The 18,215-nt window shown below is 39.7% G+C and overlaps 1 protein-coding gene, 1 non-coding gene and 2 pseudogenes across 2 annotated transcripts; 2 read left to right on the top strand and 2 right to left on the bottom strand.

Annotated features, from left to right (window-relative positions):
* Positions 1 to 157: 157 nt before the first annotated feature.
* On the bottom strand, positions 158 to 1,284 carry LOC149268153 (uncharacterized). The gene is made up of 4 exons (XM_089474066.1): positions 905 to 1,284; positions 780 to 819; positions 600 to 694; positions 158 to 546 (listed from the first exon to the last, which is right to left on the bottom strand). Exons 1-4 carry the CDS (start codon positions 932 to 934, stop codon positions 211 to 213), a joined length of 501 nt encoding a protein of 166 aa, XP_089330192.1. The 5' UTR covers positions 935 to 1,284; the 3' UTR covers positions 158 to 210.
* A 13,468-nt stretch (positions 1,285 to 14,752) lies between these two features.
* On the top strand, positions 14,753 to 15,411 carry LOC108617954 (mitochondrial import inner membrane translocase subunit Tim13 pseudogene; annotated as a pseudogene).
* An 89-nt stretch (positions 15,412 to 15,500) lies between these two features.
* On the top strand, positions 15,501 to 15,892 carry LOC149268152 (mitochondrial import inner membrane translocase subunit Tim13 pseudogene; annotated as a pseudogene).
* Positions 15,893 to 16,860: 968 nt separating this feature from the next.
* TRNAG-CCC (transfer RNA glycine (anticodon CCC)) lies at positions 16,861 to 16,932 on the bottom strand. Its single transcript has one exon. It is a non-coding gene; the product is annotated as a tRNA-Gly (tRNA).
* Between the last annotated feature and the right edge of the window lie 1,283 nt (positions 16,933 to 18,215).

Below are 18,215 nucleotides of genomic sequence, written 5' to 3'. Positions count from 1 at the left end.
AGTTTTGCCAGCGCCAATAGCAGGAGTGAGGTGGCGTAGTGTGTTAGCTACATGACGCTCGATCGAGAAGTCGCGGTTCGAATCCCGATTGATGCAACTGATGTTAACTTTTTTAATTGCTTCGAAATATTTTTATATTTTATTAAATGAGTTTGGTATTTTATTTATATTTTTATTTTCGGGCAATAATTAAAGCCAATTTAAACAATATTACATCGTAGGCTTCTCATTATGTGGATAACGTAGATTGTTTACGTAATATTGAATTAGCAGTCTTATGTCAAGCACCTTCAACTGCTGGGCAGTTATCAATTCTGGCAGCTTACGATTCTTAAATTTTACAGCAAACATAAGATCATTTTCGTAAGGAAATGCGGCTAAGATAATTTCTGGCTTGAGACCGCGTGCAAAGCCATTATTGACAGTGGCAACAAGCTTCTTGTGTTTCTTTATAGAACGCAGCATTACTTTTCTTGTGTCATTCGTGTTATTGACACTGTCTTCTCCCATAACCACCGAGTTCAACTGACTGTTACGTGGACGTCCCTGCAATAAGAATCAATGGTAGCTGGCGCATTGACACAAAAAGGAAAACTTACCCGCCGACGGGGTAGAGTACATTCTGGTGGTTCGGAAACTGCTTCTGCAATAGATGGAGCCGGAGCAGCGCTAGTAGCACTGGCAGCAGAAACCGCTGTTGGAAGACAAAATATGTAAAATGTATCCATATATTATATAAATGTATACATATTAATTAAATATCTAAATTTAACACTTACGTTGCATATTCTGGTCGGGAGAATCCCTTTCGCCGAGTATCTAAATTAATTCACATTTAAATTAATTAATTAATTTACATTTAGTTAATATTCGAAAATGTAAATTAAAAAATATAAAAAATTACCAATTGAGCTTTTAAATTTCGTCTTCCCATTTTATTGTAAGTCGGTTAATTTGTACAATATATTTGTAGCTATTAGCATATTTGAGTTGACATACAAGTGTGACATCAACCACGCAGACTACTAGATTGTTTGATGCTGAGCAAGGCACGAACATATTTCAGAGGTGCGCAAGCGAACTTTCGTTATCGGATTTTAAAGGAACTAGTTCGATTTTTATACCCTGAACCCATTGAAAATGGGAAGTCAGGGTATAATGGTTTTGTGAAAAGTATGTAACAGGCAGAAGGAATCATCGCAGGCCCCATAAAGTATATATATTCTTGATCAGGATGACGAGCTGAGTCGATATAACCCTGTCCGTCTGTCCGTCCGTCCGTCCGTCCGTATGTGCAAAAGGATCTCAGAAGATATAAGAGCTAGAGAGCTGAAATTTGGCATGCATACTCGTGTATACCATAGGCAGTACAAGTTTATCTTATTTTTTCGATAACTCGTCCAATAACTTTTTTATCGAGAATAATCGAAAAATCGACATTGTTTTTCAGCCTAATTTGAACACTTTTAGACCTGGAGACTTCAAATTTGCGTTGTATATAAAAATAATGGATACAAAGATTTTGCAATCTACAGAGTTTATATACCACGCCCCCTTCGCCACCAATTTGCAAAAAACGCATTTCAAGTACTAGAGACTTGTGCTTTGGAATGAGCACACATTTTAACCATATGATTACGCTCTGAAAGTTTCAATAAGATTGTATATCTATAAAAGAAATTATTCAAGAAATAAATTTTCATAATATTCCTCACATTGCAGCGCAGCCCAAGCGCAGCCGCTGCTAACTGCGCAGTCAGCAGAGCGCGTGCTTATAAGTGCATGTGTATGCATAAAAGAAGTCCAGAATGATTAGAATATTAGCTTGGAGGGTTCAGGGTATTTCCTAGTCGAGCAGTCTCGACTGGAGCCTTCTTACTTGCTAAATATAAATTTTGAACCAATAAAAAAAATTAACATAAGTTGCACCGCTCGGGACTCGAACCCGCGACTTGTCGATCAGGTGTCACTCAGCTACTCACTACGCCAACTCACTTTCGGAAGCCGTTTTGGCAAAACTGAAATAGATTCACTGCTGCAGCGCCATCTAGCAAAACTAAACCAAACTAACAGCTGATGTGATTCAAACATGATGATTTAAAAACAAATAAGAAAGCTCTAGTCGAGACTGCTCGACTACGAGATCCCATGAACCCTTCGATCAATAGCTATTTCAATAATTTGTTGCGTCTTTCAGCTTACACAAGAAACACGCACACACACACACACACAGGCATACATATACACACATACACACACACACACACACATACACAAACATTTACACACACACACACACAAGCATAATAACTTTTTTTGTGAACATACGATCTTCATGAAATTTTAGATTATGATAATATCATGGATATGCATGTATTTGTCAAAGCACAAGTCTCTAGTATTTGAAATACGCTTTTTACAAAAGTGATGGTGAGGGGGTGAATATAGGGGTGTGGGGCAAATTTTAACAAAAACCGAAATTGTATAAATTGCATATAAGCATACCTTAAAAATTTGGAGACTCTAGCAATAAAGGTATAGAAGATATAATTTTATAACTGGTTTTCGATAAGGTTTTTTTTATCGATAAAAAAGATCGGGATGAGTTATCGATTTTTAATGATAAACTCGATATCCGCGCTGTAATTACGAACATTTAAAAAAAAAATTGAAGTCTCTAGCTCTTATATCTTCTGAAATCGACGCGTTCATACATACGGACAGACAGATAGATACTTTTCCACAAAACCATTATACCCTGGTTACCCATTTTCAATGGGTTCAGGGTATAAAAAGGTATTAGATTGATTCATCAGTGCTGCGAACTGCACATAGCTCAAGAAGGTTTTAAAAGTGAGTGTATGTGTGTAAGCCTATGTAGATACATATATATCGAAATTTAATATGTTTGTGTGTATATGATTGTGTAGCTGTGCACGTCTGCATGGCAGAAGCGGATGCTGTTTGCTATGCAAACTTTGACTCTTGCTGCTGCTGCTGTTGCTTTTATTAAAATATCGATAAGCCTTCCAGGGCGAGCTGCTAGGCTATTTATGTACCAATGATTCTGTTAAATGGTCTTTATCTTCAACTTCGAATATTTTTTCTGCTGCCAACTTTCCCCCTTTTGCCTTTAGCTTTTGAATTGCGCAGTACAATTGTGTAGTTGCCTCTTGCCCGTAAGCCGCCAGCCCTTATCGCTAATCAACCTATGCTCGACTTCCAGAACTGAACTGAGCTCTAGATAATGGAATATGATAGTGAATTTGTCTGATTTGCATACGAAAAAATGTACATTATAAATTTAAACTGTGCTTATATATGCAATCTTAATATTCGGGTTTTATACCCCGAACCGATTTTCAATGGGAAATCAGGGTATAATGGTTTTGTTAAATTTATGTAACAGGCAGAAGGAGGCGTGGCAGACCCCATAAAGTATATATATATATTCTTGATCCGTCCGTCCGTATGAACAAAATAATCTCAGCTGAAATTTGGTATGCATACTCGTGTATACTATAGGCAGTACAATCATATTGTTTCGATTATTCATCCGATAACTTTTTTATCGAGAGTAATCAAAAAATCGGCTTTGTTTTTATACCCTGAACCCATTGAAAATGGAAAATCAGGGTATAATGGTAACAGGCAGAATCATCGCAGACCCCATAAAGTATATACATATATTCTTGATCAGGACGACGAGCTGAGTCGATATAGCCCTGTCCGTCTGTCCGTCCGTATGAGCAAAAGGATCTCAGAAGATATAGGAGCTAGAGAGCTGAGAGCTGCTTTGGCATGCATACTCGTTTATACCACAGACAGTACAAATTTATCATATTTTTTCGATAACTCATCCGATAACTTTTTATCGAGAATAATCGAAAAATCGACATTGTTTTTTCAGCCTGATTTGAACACTTTTAGACCTGGAGACTTCAAATTTGCGTTGTATATAAAGTTAATGGATACAAAGGTTTTGTAATTTACAAATATTAGATACCACGCCCACTTCGCCACCAATTTGTAAAAAACGTAGTTGAAGTACTAGAGACTTGTGCTTTGGAATGTACACACATATTAACTATATGATTGCGTTTATTCAACAACATTATTCAACAACTAAATTCTCATAATATTGCCCACACTGCAGCACAGCCCAAGCGCAGTCACTGCTAACTGCGTAGTCAGCAGACCGCGTGATGAAAATGAGTAGAATATCAGCTTGAAGGGTTCAGGGTCGAGCAGTCTCGACTGGAGCCTTCTTACTTGTTTTATACCCTGAACCCAAAGTTTCATGAAGAAAATCCATCCAAAAGAAAAGTTATTAAACAACTAAGTTCCTATAGTAAGTCCGCTCTGCAGCCCAGGCTTGTTTATACGTGCGTGCCTATGCGTGTCTGTGAGTGAGTGTGTAAGCAGAAAGGCGTGAAGAATCATTGAAATATCAGTTCCTCGAAGGGTTCAGGGCATGTCGTAGTTAAGCAGTCTCGACTAGAGCTTTCTTACGTGTTTTTCACATTTTTCAGTCATTCAGAGGCTACGAGTATTACGATGTCCCGAAAAAAAAAATACTACGACTAAACATTTGATCATCAGTGATTTATCAATGTGATTTATGAGTGTATTTATCTGGATCAGTACTCTTGTGTGTAGTGTAGTAGCGAAACAAATGTTGCTAAGACAGAGAGAGAGAGAGACAAACTGGTGACGTAAAATCGTCCGTCTCTTGAGTGTCGTTATAACCGGATTCCATTGTATATTATATTTGCATGAGACCTCATGACTAGGTTGTGCCTAACAAGTGCTAAGACCTACTTATCATCGGACTGCCATCATATGACATATAGTTCCAACACATCGAATTAATTTGATATCGTATTGTTATTTCCTTACTTTCAGTGTAAGCATTTCCACAGTTGGGTTCACGTTGCGGGGCACACAACATAAGGCGTTAAGAATTGCATTTGAAATGAATTGAACATATTTTTGCACTGCCAATGGGATTGTGGTCGTTGAGCCCAGTAAATCGAATCGAATTGGAATCAAAATCAAAATCGGAACCGAAATCGAAATTCAATAACGAATGTCATTCATTGCAGATGAGAATCGAATATTCATATGTGGTACAATATCGTTATCAGTATAGCAGCTATACCTATATATGTACCTTACACACACGCGTATATATGTTTGTAAGCGCATACAATTGACATCAATCCCATTTTCATTTCCATTTTGAGTACGAATGGCCCTTGCAACTATAGATAGGCCAAATGTCACAAATTAAAATTTATATTCAGCCAATTTTTATTTAAAGTTCGTGCAGCAGCTGAAGTTGAAGCTGGCTAAACGAGAATGGGTGGCTGACGGACTGGGCTAGGCAAGAGCCGAACAGAGTCGAGGATATGTGCATTTGTTGTTGTTGTTGTTGTCACATTTGCTTACTTAATGGCAGCGACAATCGAGCTATGAACGTTCTTAGCCTTGGCCAGCAGCGCGCTGCCACTGGCCTCCCATTCACAATGCGGAATAATAACAAGTAAGAAAGCTCTAGTCGAGACTGCTCGACTACGAGATCCCCTGAACCCTTCAATCAATAGCTATTTCAATAATTTTTCGCGTCTTTCTGCTTACACAAGAAACACGCACACACACACACAAACACACACACGCACGCACAGACACACACACACGCACCCACGCCTAAACACGCATGGGCTGCAGTGTGCGCTTACTAGGAGAAATTAATTGCCTAATAACTTTTCTTTTGGACATACGATCTTCATGAAACTTTCAGATTATAATTATACCATTGTTATACATTTATTTGCCAAAGCACAAGTACAGTAGAATCCGGTTATAGCGACATTCAAGGGGCTGACGATTTTACGTCGCTATACCCGGAGGACGCTTTAACCAGAAAGACTAAAAAATATATTTTTTTGCATTTTTTTACGGTTGCCATTTTCTTAATAGCTTTTACTATAAAACAATTTAAATTTTTGACCAAAACAACCATTTTTTATAAACTTATTTCAATAACATGGTTTAGAAACATTTTTGTGAAACATTTTTGTCTCTCTTCTTAAGAAAAACCGAAATTGTATAAAATGCATATAAATCTAAATTAAAAATTTGGAGACTTTAGCTTTAAAGTTGTAGGAGATATAATTATATAACTGATTTTCGATATGCTTTTTTATCGATAAAAAAATAACGGGGCAAGATCGATTTTTAAAGCAAAACTCGATATCCACGTGGTATACACGGACAGAATATATATACTTTGTGGGGTCTACCACACAAATACCCTGATTTCCCATTCAAAGTGGGTTCAGGGTATATAAACAATAACGATGTACAGCAACAACTACAGCAGCGACAACTGCAACAACAGCAACAATTACAATTGTCACAGCCACAGAAACGATAACAAGAGCAACGTATGGCCGAACCTTCGATTTCCTCTTTACCCACTAGCTCTGCCCTCTTGGCCATGCTCGCCTTTCCCTTCCCCTTTCCCTTCCTCTGTCCACTGTGTGGCAGCACATTTTCCGCATCATGCTGGCCGCCAACTTTTTTGGTCATTTTGGCTGAAGCATATTGAAAAATTGTTGTTGTAGGAAAACGCCATTTGGCTATTGTTTGTCATACTTGGGCGGGAGCCCAGCTATTCCCGCCGAATTTTCGGTCCACCCTATTCGACAGCTCAGCCCGGCTGCCTCGTCTGTTTGCCCACTACAGTGGACTTTCAATAAATGACTTACATAGCGAGCTAACTGTTGTCCATGCTCATGTGGCAATGGACGATTGAGAAGGAATTGGGGGAGGGTGATGGGGGGTGATAGGGGAGGAGCGGAATAGGGGCATTTGCAAATACCGCTCTTCCAATCCAATATCGAATGTGCACATCCAGTTGAACGTTCCCGGTATCGTTCGACTGTGCCGGGTTTCTGTTTGTGCTTTTAACGAGCACAGCTGCGTATAGGATGCGAAAATCGCTTTTAAAAATAACAACGTTGTTTGGAATTTCGACTGTCTCTCGCTTCACGATTACCAGCGATACTGATGGTCATAATAAAGAATAACTAGATGCTGATGATGACCAAATAGAGAAATACGATGATGACGATGGCTAAAGCTGAGCAGTTGAATGTGCAGCAGAGCTGAAACAAGCTTAACTGCATTTGTTCTAAAAGAAAGATAAGTCGAATCATTTCAATGCCACATTTGAACAAAGTTACTATTCAAATATGAAATATACTATAATCATCAGCTTATAAGTTACCTACCTACATTGTTTCTGTTAAATTGGATCGTTATATTCAGTGTCTATCGACAGGAAATGTGTGTGGAATGAAGATCGTTCAGGAAAATAGTTTTTCGCATACTCAGTAAATGAACAAGTTAGAGTACGCTAGTCGAGACTACTCGACTAGCAGATCCACTGAATCCTGCCTAAAGCTAATATTCCAATCATTCTGGGCTCTTTTCTGCACACATACAAAAACACATGTATACATACGCATGCATCCACAGATACACACATTCCCATCTCCTACATTTTATATCTTCTTCTAGAAGGAGAAATATTACTATCAGGGATATCAAATTTAATAATGTCTTATAAAATAGATTATTGAACGTCCTCGAATTGAGTATACGAATTGTGCTAATTGTATGTGAAAGGTACATATATACATATATACATAGATATTAATGCTAAAGCCTGCACTGAGTTCCATAGTCTTCTAAGCATAGACTTTCTCTACAAGAAGCAATAAGTTGAACAAGTCAGAAAGCTATGGTCGAGACGGCTCGACTACGAAATCTCCTGAACCCTTCTAAGAATTGATTTTTCAATAATTATTCGCGTCTTTCTGATACATAATGAACATACAGGCATGCAGGCATAACCATTCATGGACTGCAGTGTGGGCTTACTATGGGAATTGAATTTTTTAGTAACTCTTCTTGTCAATGGACTATCTCTTATATAAAATACATTTAAGTCTATATTTAAAGTTTGGAAATTGTAGCTTTAAAGGTGTAAGAGATAAATTTAAATAACTAGTTAATAATGATAATGTTTTTAATTAATACCAAAATTTCGAGAGTAGTTATCGTTTTTTAGAGAAAAATTCGATATGCGGGTGATATACACGAAAATAGGAAAAAATTTCAAGTCTCTAGCTCTTATATCTTCTGAGATCGACGCGTTCATACGTACGTACGGACGGAGGGACAGACAGAGGGACAGGGCTAAATCGACTCAGCTCGTCGTCCTGATCAAGAATATATGTATATACTTTATGCCTGCTACATACATTTAACAAAACCATTATACAATGATTTTCCATTTTCAATGGGTATAAAACAAATGGAAATAGCCTTTTTCGGTGATGCAATAGTATAGGGTATAAGTGCCGCAAACACTTTCTGTACACAATCGATTGTTATTTGTCTGCCTCTCTTTCTCTCCTCTCTATTCTTGTTTCTGCCGTTTCGCTCTGGCACTTTGTCCAGCTTCGGTGCTCAGATACTGTTTTTGTTGTCTAATGAAAACATTTGGTCGGCAAATGGAGTACGAGTAGTTATTAAAATATTTTTCCATGTGTGCCGGCCCGTGACATTTACAGGCATTCAGACAAGCAGCCAACTCACTTACACACACACTCACACAGCTACAGTTGAGAACGATGAAATAAATGACATATTTGTAGGTTTGTAACAAAATGCCTATATATACATGATGAAATTTGGGCCCACACTGAGCTTGGGTTTCCGGTTGGGCGTCATGTCCTGCCCAGCCATGCCTAGCCCTGTCGTGTATAGTCAGTCGTGTACACTGCACAACTGGGTTTGGGTGCTCTTGTTGTGTGCTTGCTTTAAAGTGCAGCCTATTACCTGACCGTCCGTGTGAGCGTGTGTGTATTAGTGAGCCCGCATAAATGACGCACTGTATATGTTCGAGTCAGTCCTTTAGAATGAATGCCCCGGGCAACACTCTCTACCCCCGACAGTGCTGCTGGCTCTGTTTGGTTTCATCCTCTTCGTCCCGCTTCGCTTCACTTTAATTTCAGTTCTGTAGAGCCTCTTTTGTGGACTTTATACCGATTTTGATCAACGTATTTAATGTGAGCATTTGTTTGTCATTTACAGTTATTGCAGCAAAAGGACACAAGCAGCCACACACACCACGCACACACATCGTCTATGTATACCATCTAGGAGCCAGTAATTGCGTTGTGCTTGGGATTAAGCCCGACACGAGACGGATATAACAGGCTTTAACTAATCTACGTAGACAGGCGTAAGTAAGAGGGCTCACTCTGATTGAGTGACTGTCATTGATTGATCAATGTCAAAAAGATATATATACTTCTGCTTTCAATTATCTCAGGCTGAGGTCTTCTTGATTCCTAGAAATAGTTAACTAAAGCCTTCTGACATACGTTTTGCGTGGTGTCGGCAATTGGACAAAAACAACAAGTAAGAAAGCTCTGGTCGAGACTGCTCGACTACGAGATCCTCTGAACCCTTGGAGCAATAGCCATTTCAATAATTTTTCGCGTCTTTCAGCTTACACAAGAAACACACACACACACACACAAACATTTACATACACAAACACATACACACACAAGCATAAACACGCATGGGCTGCAGTGTGCGCTTACTATGAGCACTTTATTGTTTAATAACTTTTTTTGTGGCCATACGATCTTAATGAACTTTCAGATTATGATTATAACATGGATATGCAAGTTAAGCGCTCCCACACTAGAGTACTAGTGATTGGGGACGCTGTGTTGGGTTCTTGTGAATATATAACAACTTGGTGTTCAATGAAATAATACATTTTATATAATTTGGAACAATAGGTCAAATATATTTTATATAATTTGGAACAATAGGTCTAAACTCTCTCTAGTCCGAATATAAACTGAACTAAATCTGTTCTACTGGGTAGGTTCTCCCCTTAATTGTCTAACTGGACTCTCCAGCCTCCTTAGATTGTCGAAAGTCTTAACTTATATAGCCCGAATATCGAGCTTATATCCAAAAAGTAGATAACTCATTTCGTTATCTTTTTATCGATTAAAAATCTTATCGAAAATAATTTATTTAATTATATCTCCTACACCTTAAGAGTTAGAAGCTTAACATTTTTAATGTTGACTCATATGTGCTTTATAAAATTTCGATTTTTTTTTTTTTAATTTGGCCTTTATATTCCCATTCTCCCATATATTTGTAAAAGGCTTGTTTCAAATACTAGAGACTTGTGCTTTGGCACATATTTCAATGTTATAATCACGATCTAAAAGCTGCATAGTCCATCGACAAGAAAAGTTATTAAACAATTGAGTTCCCATAGTAAGCCCACGCTGCAGGCCATGCGTATTTATGCGTGCATGCCTATGTGTCTCTCGAAGAGTTCAGGGGATATCGTAGTACAGCAGACTCGACTAGAGCTTTTTTACTTGTTTTTACTGTCAGTTTTCTCAACTCAAACATTTCTATTTAAATAAATTAACAAGTAAGAAGGCTCTAGTCGGCTCTGTTGACTGCGCAGTTGGCAGCGACTGCGCTTGGGCTGCGCTGCAATGTGGACAATATTATGAGTGTTTTATTGTTGAATAATTTCTCTTTTAGTAAGACTATCTTTATGAAACATTCAGATGTAAGACGTAATCATATGGTGAAAATGTGTACATTCCAAAGCACAAGTCTTTACTTTACTTGAAATACGTTTTTTTTTTTTAATTGCGAGCGAAAGGGGCGTGGTATCCAAAAGTTGCAAGTTACAAAATCTTCGTATCCATTAACTGTATATACACAGTAACCTAAGCAATGAAGTTTCTAAGTCTAAAAGTGCTCAAAATTGACTGATAATTCTCGATAAAAAAGTTATCGGATGAATTATCGAAAAAATAAGATAAACTTGTACTGCCTATGGTATACACGAGTATGCATGTCAAATTTCAGCTCTTATATCTTCTGAGATCGGCTTGCTCATACGGACGAACGGACAGACAGACAGGGCTATATCGACTCAGCTCGTCGTCCTGATATATATACTTTATAGGGTCTGCGATGATTCCTTCTGCCTGTTACATACTTTTCACAAAACAAATATACCCTGATTTCCCATTTTCAATGGGTTCAGGTTATAAACATATGTATTTGCTTTGAGTATGTTGAAAACGAATGACCTGGGATTGGCATTGTTGAGCTTTCATTTAATTTAAGACTGTCTACGATTGCAATTAAAACATTCAAAGCCACCTGGGATAAAGTGCTTGTTCACTCTGATATGAAATTTATATTTAATCGAGAAGCCAACGCAAAAGCTCTCGAATATGCTTGACTTATGAGCGCATATATTTTTAATAGCTTGGGCTTGCCAATTGTTACCACATTTGCAAGCAATTTAGATTAATTAAAAGGTTTTCTCAGAGATATGTTAAGCAGTGTGCTCGACCAGCGTATACCCTATGGCCCGGGTGTAAGGTGCCAGCTTGAATGATTGACATTCCCGGTTCCTTGGCAAAGACATCTGCAGTGCTTGCTCTTCCAAAAGATGTGTTGGACAGTGTGCTCGACTAACATATACCCTGCACTCCTGGCGTATCCTTTCTGTTCAATCAATACAGGTTCCTTGACCAAATTCTTCCAAAATACTCACACTCGTTTGATTTATTCATAATTTGTAAATTCATCACAGTGCACTATGGGGCAAAAGCCCGATTTTTTTTGGAAAAAAATTTTATTTTCAAGTTGAATAAATTTACATAATTTTAATGCCAATTCCTGAGGAATACCCTGAATGTAAATTTTACAAAGAATTTTAACAGAGGCGCGATCTGCTAACAAATAGCTGTTAAACAGAGCTGTTATGTATGACACGCACATTATCAGTTTTGTACAAAACTTTATATGAATTTCAATCGCCAACTGAAATAAAAATAATGACAATTAGATTAAATTTTTGGTGGCAAATATGGAATCGGGCTTGTTCTTACGTGTTTGTGTTGTCCAAAAGCTGTCATTGACATCATTTAAAAAAAAAAATGGTTGTCTTTGTTAAGAGAAATGATTCATTTCTGCATCTACATCTATATGCCCACAAAAAAAGTTATTAAACAATTAGGTTCTCATAGTAAGCGCACACTGCATCCCATGTGTGTTTAGGCGTTGGTGTTTGTGTGCGTGTATGTGTGTTTGTGTGCGTGTATGTGTGCTTGTATGTTTGTGTGTGTGTGTGTATGTGACGCGAAAAATGATTGAAATAGCTGTTGCTCGAAGGGTTCAGGGGATCTCGTAGTCGAGCAGTCTCGACTAGAGCTTTCTTACTTGTTTTATTTCAAAGGCCCATATATGCCATTAAGTGTGGAATATGACATCATTCAAATGCCCGCCTCGGCTTCTTACGGTGAAGCGTGTCCGAGCGTATCCCTATCAACGTTGTCTTCAAAAAATTACGGAGCAATGACGCCGCCGGCTCGAAATCCACACCAAATGTTAGTTAGAATGCTAGGGTATTTTTCTCTACTCAAAATTTAACGGAGCAAATTGTATTCTGCGTAGTCAAAGTGTCAATCGTGTGACTTCACCTCTTTATATATGTACTTATAATCATATACCCGATTGTTTGACTGAGTGATTCATTTAAACATCTCACGTGAGTTTATTTCGCACTGTCCTTAGCCTATTCATAAGCCTGTATACATACATATTACGAACTGTACGATAGTAAAGCGCAGATAAGAACTGCCAACATTTCCATCTGCATTTGGGGAAAACTCGCCTACCTGTCTGTCGTTGACTAAACGATTCTATGCACTGTGTGCGTGCATAAAATGATGTCAGCTTTGCTGAGAGTATATGCGCCTTAAACATAAGCGAAGTATTAATCGCGACTTTTCGACCACGTTGAGCTCAAGTTAGCTTTCGAGCGATTTGCGCGCGATAAAAGTCGCGCGTGAACGTGACAATCGACACGTTGCTTCGCGTCGGCTACATTAAAGTCGCGAACAAACAAAGCCAATCCGCCGCCTGCCCTTATGATGTTTCTTGCTTCCCACTTGTTCACCGTTCACAAAAGGTGGGCGGATATTCACTCTCTCTTAAAGCTGTAAGCTCATTCGGTCCCTTGCACAGGCCTCGACTGTCCCAGGCACGAAAGCCTCGGCCAGATTTATTCATTCACCGCTCGAGCTGTAACTTATGAAATATTTAGTCACTGCAAAAGGTAAATGAAGCGCCTATCAGCTGACCTAGCCCGGCTGAACTTGTTCACGTGCTCCGATATTATGGCTCCCGCATTAGCCGCCAGATCCCGAATCCAACAATTTGCACTCAATTGCAATTTCCGTGGCGTGTCGTCGGCTTTTGCGTTGCGTCATTTCCATTGCTACGTGGCCGTCTGCATCCGCTTGTCGATGTGTTGGGCGGCGTTCAACTGCTCAACTTCTTCACTGCTACATTGCTCCACCGACCCACTATCCCGCTCTGGCCGCGCATCACCCATCCTTCTCGCCTCGCCGGCACGTACGAAGCGAACGGCGCTTGCAAATGGGAAATGCGCAGAAATTTGCTCAGCCATTTGTTGTTAGTTCTTGCCGATTGTTAGTTGTTCGTTGCTCATTGTTCGTTATTCCTCGATGGCTGCTTACATGTTGTTCCTTCATTTTAAAATATCAATATAAAACGTGACAGTAGGCAGCTGAAATTCCTGTAGGAGCACGCTTTAAAACATATTTCAGTCAAGTCCTTAAATGAGCCTGTTGGCTCGGCCACTGCTTGAAGTCCACAAAATCTGGAGCCTGAATTGGTATTTCAACAATTATTCGCGTATTTCTGCTTACACAAGAAACGCACGCACAGACGCACATAGGCATGCCGCATAAACACGCATGGACTGCAGTGTGGACTTAATTGTTTAATAACTTTTCTTGTGGATGGACTATCTTCATGAAACTTGTAGATCATGATTATAACATTGGAATGCGCGCAAGAGCAAGTCTCTAATATTTGAAATACGCCTTTTATAAATATGTGGGTGAGGGGGTGGATATAAATAATTAAATTACAATAAAAATCGAAATTATATAAAATACATATAAGTCTATATTTAAAGTTTGAAAAACTCGGTATGCGCGTCATATACACGGACCCAGGAAAAAAATTTCTCTAGCTCATATGTATCTTCTGAGATCGACGCGTTCATACATACGGACGGACGGACGGACGGACAGGGCCAAATCGATTAAGCTCGTCTCCTTGTGGGGTCTGCCACGCCTCCTTCTGCCTGTTACATACTTTTAACAAAACCATTATACCCTGATTTCCCTTTTTCAATGGGTTCAGGGTATAAAAATAATTTTTACAGTTAGTAAATGTAATTGTAAATGATACAACTACTTACTGCTACTTACTACTTACTTATTCCTGAAAACAATTGAGGAAATGGATTAGGAGAACATATCTAGATATTATAAATTTTAATTATTTGATATTAGCTCTATCTTCGTTTTGAGGAAAACAAACTCTTTCGACGAGCAAAAGTGAATTTATCTATAGACTGACGTAACAGTTCTTAACAGTTAATTTGAATAGGTGATGTCAGCTATTTTCAGGATAAGTTCACATATTTTAATTACTCACATCCAGTCCGTGCCATAACGTTGGGCTTAACATCCAAAGTAAATGTATTTTGAGTGCTTTGTCTGACACATTTGCCTGCTTGGCAGGCAGTCTGTGTCAGACTCATTTGATAAGTGAGAAGTTAGCCTTGATATATTTCCCAAATTTGTAGTAAAAAAGCCTAACTTATTTCCAGTTTTATCTATAGACGGCGAGGGCATGGTTAATCTACTAGGATATCTACCGAAGCGTCTGAATCGGGCCAAGTACAATGAGGACGAGCTAAAGATAAAAATCAAGAAGGCGTCCACGCTGGATACAATGCAGAAGATGCTAAGCAGGCTGTCGATTCAGTGCTTTCATAAGTGTGTGCCAAAGCCAGAGGACTCCCTGGATAGCCGCCAGCGTCTGTGTATCTCCATGTGCATGGATCGGTACATGGACTCCTATACCCTGGTGGCGCGTGCCTTTGGCAATAGACTGCAGGCTGAGCTGAAGGAAAGCCTCGCGCAGCAGCAAGCGCAAGGCCAGTCATGATGAACCACTCATGAAATGGCAACAGCAACAGCAGCAGCAGCAGCAGCAACAGTTGCAGCAGTAGCTGCATCATTCGGATCTTGGCAGCCAGCAGTTCGGTGTTAGTTCGATATTACAAAGTTGCCTTTGGATTAACTGATTATTCAAATATAATTCAAAACATTTTCGATACTGGTTCGAGCCGTGAGCCACAAAAATAAATTCCAGTTAAGTAAGGTCCGCAAACGTACAGACAGTGGGAGCAAGAGGTAGAGAGTGTGATAAGAAGGGGATACAGAGAGAGGGAAAGTTAGCGATAAAGGGGTATGGATCGGGTATCCGATGTGCACTCGAAGGAGCTGATACAACAGATGAAGCAACAGATTGCGTTGGCAAATGTCCAGGAACTACTAGCCATGGTGACCTGCAAATGCTTCGAAAAATGCGTCACGAAGCCCCGCGACCACTTGAGCGGACCGGAGGAAAACTGCATCCACATGTGCATGGACCGATTCCTCGATTCTTTTCGTCTCTGTGCGCACACCTACGGACATCGACTACGGCGCGAGCTCAGCCGTCAACACAACTGAGATGGGTATGGAGCCTCTAAGCTAACCTGAGCTGACCTGAACTGAGCTCACATGAACTATTACCGGAGTGGTTTGGACCCACTTAACAATGATTTCTATAGTCGAAATACATACACACATTCACTTTATTTTTATTTTTTTTATGTTTTACATGTTTTTTATTTTTATTATTATTATTATTATTTATTTATTTATTTTTTTTTTTTTGTTCCTAATTTTTGTATACCCTAAACCCATTGAAAATGGGAAATCAGGGTATAATGGTTTTGTTTTAATTTATTTTTTGCTGTAGCTTTTTTGAATGGTCTTTGAGCTGGGCCGGGTGCCTCATTGTATTCACTGCATAGTGCATGCGCTGTCCATGACTGCTCGGGCATTGACAGAAGGTTAGAGCTTCAGCCGCTTCCGTTAGTCAGCGCATTGTCCGAGCCTTTCAAATGCCAGCGACTAGCGTAGACCACTTCCTGTTAACCTTTTGGTCCTTTTAACCGTTGCGAGCTGCCATTTGCGTATAGCTAGCCTAATGTGATTATACATCAATGTTGGACCCTCGCTACCATCCAGCGAGGGTAGCTCGATCAAATGGGCTACAAGAAAAAACTGGAAAAGTATAAAATGTTACAAACTTTTATTTATTTTTGCAATGTTCGATGTAAGCTTTTATTAGAAAATTATGTAAGCATCTGTGTAATTCAAGTTAATAACTTACGCTTACAGCTTCGGCGAGATTTTATTTGATGCAAGAAAATTTAATTGATTACTTTGTATCGAGCTCTAATGATCTTTTAGGACTAGCCGCTCAATTATGTAAGCAGTAGTTATCTCTCTTGATAGCTTGCGATGAATTTGTAATAGACCTTTAATATTTTTTCTTGGTTGTTACGATTAAGAGCTTTAAAGAGCTTTTATCGACTCATATGCATATCTTCTTCATATCCCCATAGAGGTATTTCAACACATAACAAGTGCGACGACGTGCTAAATTGTGCTTGTGCTCACAGTAAAAGAATGAAATGTGGGAAACATCAATTCGATCCTTAATACGAGACTTTTAATATTAATAAAAAAATGTGCATTAATCGCACACGCAATGCTGTGCGCCGGCCGGGAATCGAACCCGGATCAGCTGCTTGGGGAACAACCATGCTAGCCACTGCACCACCGGCGCTCGTTCCGGAGCTAGTGCCGAATGTCAAGTAAATGCAAACGAAAAGAGGGGGCACTGGGCTGTTGTGGGATTTCTTGCAACAGCAACAACAAAAACAACAACAACTTCAGCAACAACGGTAACAATCGTCAACAGCTGCATATTTTTGACAACGTGCAGCTACTGCCACCAGTTGGACACTCTTGACATTCCTCCGACTAGGCTAGCACTTGTATAATGAACTGCAGTTGCTAACTGGTTGTAGGTTGTTGGTTGTTAGTTGTTAGTTGTTGGTTGTTGGCTCTTGGTTGTTGGCTGTTGGTTGCCTTGCGGTTGAATTAAGTTGAACAAAAGCAAGAGGCATTGCTTAGATTACGCATACGCCACGTTGCGCGTCCAAGCTTCGGCGACGCTGCCATTGCCATTTCCAGTGCGAGCACAAAAAAATGAGTGGCAGGGAATGGGAGAACGGGTGGGGCACACGCAAAGGTGCCACAAAAGCGCAAATGTAAATGGGCTTTTTCAAAATGAATATTAAATTGCAAACAAGGCAACGTGAAGTGAGGGCTATGGGCCATGGGCTGAGGCCACTGGGCTGTGGGATGTGGGCTGTGGGCTGTGGACTGCGCGGGGCGGTGCTACCGAGCCGTCATTTACATATTCGTATATAGGCATCCATGTGTATGTGTATGTGCATTTGCCATACTTGTGTACACATAATGCGGCCTCTGTGGCCAAGGCAAGGGGTGAACGGGCCTAGAGCTCCTTCTTGTGCACAACTGGTAGGTAAATGAGGATTATAAACACTCCGAATCCAGAAGTCAGTGACACATGCTGGCAAGCAGCTGGGGCAGAGGCTCCGCTTGATTATGGGCGCCTACGATATCGATTCAGGATGTCGTGCTGCATGCTTATGTAAATCACATAATCAACGCCAACGAGCGCATTGCGATTCAAGAGACCGGGAACTAACTGCCTTAAGCTCATTAATAGTCCACACAGCCTTATGCTGTGAACGGCTGATTGATTAATTTGCCAGGATATCCATATCAGCAAATATGTTGCCGAATGCAAGGCCGCGATGCGAGCAAGAGCAGAAAAAATTAAAGAAGATCAAGATGTTGTGCGTGCTTGCAGCTTAATTTTCAGCTTCGAATTGAATTCGTACAATTCGGGGCCCGCTTGCGGATGAGAGGCAAGTGCCTAGCCATTCGACTGTCTCATATATGACATGGCATATGCATTGTTTTCAAAATGATTTGCGGTTCTAATTTTTCGCATACACACATACACTTACAGTTGAT

Source organism: Drosophila arizonae, chromosome X, assembly GCF_054131065.1.
Source record: "Drosophila arizonae isolate 15081-1271.41 chromosome X, UAZ_ARI_1.0, whole genome shotgun sequence".
Classification (NCBI taxonomy): domain Eukaryota; kingdom Metazoa; phylum Arthropoda; class Insecta; order Diptera; family Drosophilidae; genus Drosophila; species Drosophila arizonae.
This window is presented reverse-complemented; position numbering and strand designations above follow the sequence as displayed.

Bases quoted from the DNA above. Each gene is read 5' to 3' on its own strand.
- LOC149268153 (XM_089474066.1), bottom strand. From the start codon at position 934: ATGGGAAGACGAAATTTAAAAGCTCAATTG. The intron at 695-779 runs GTAAGTGTTAAA...GTCTTCCAACAG, and splicing joins TCCCGACCAGAATATGCAAC to CGGTTTCTGCTGCCAGTGCT. The intron at 547-599 runs GTAAGTTTTCCT...TTCTTATTGCAG, and splicing joins GTACTCTACCCCGTCGGCGG to GGACGTCCACGTAACAGTCA.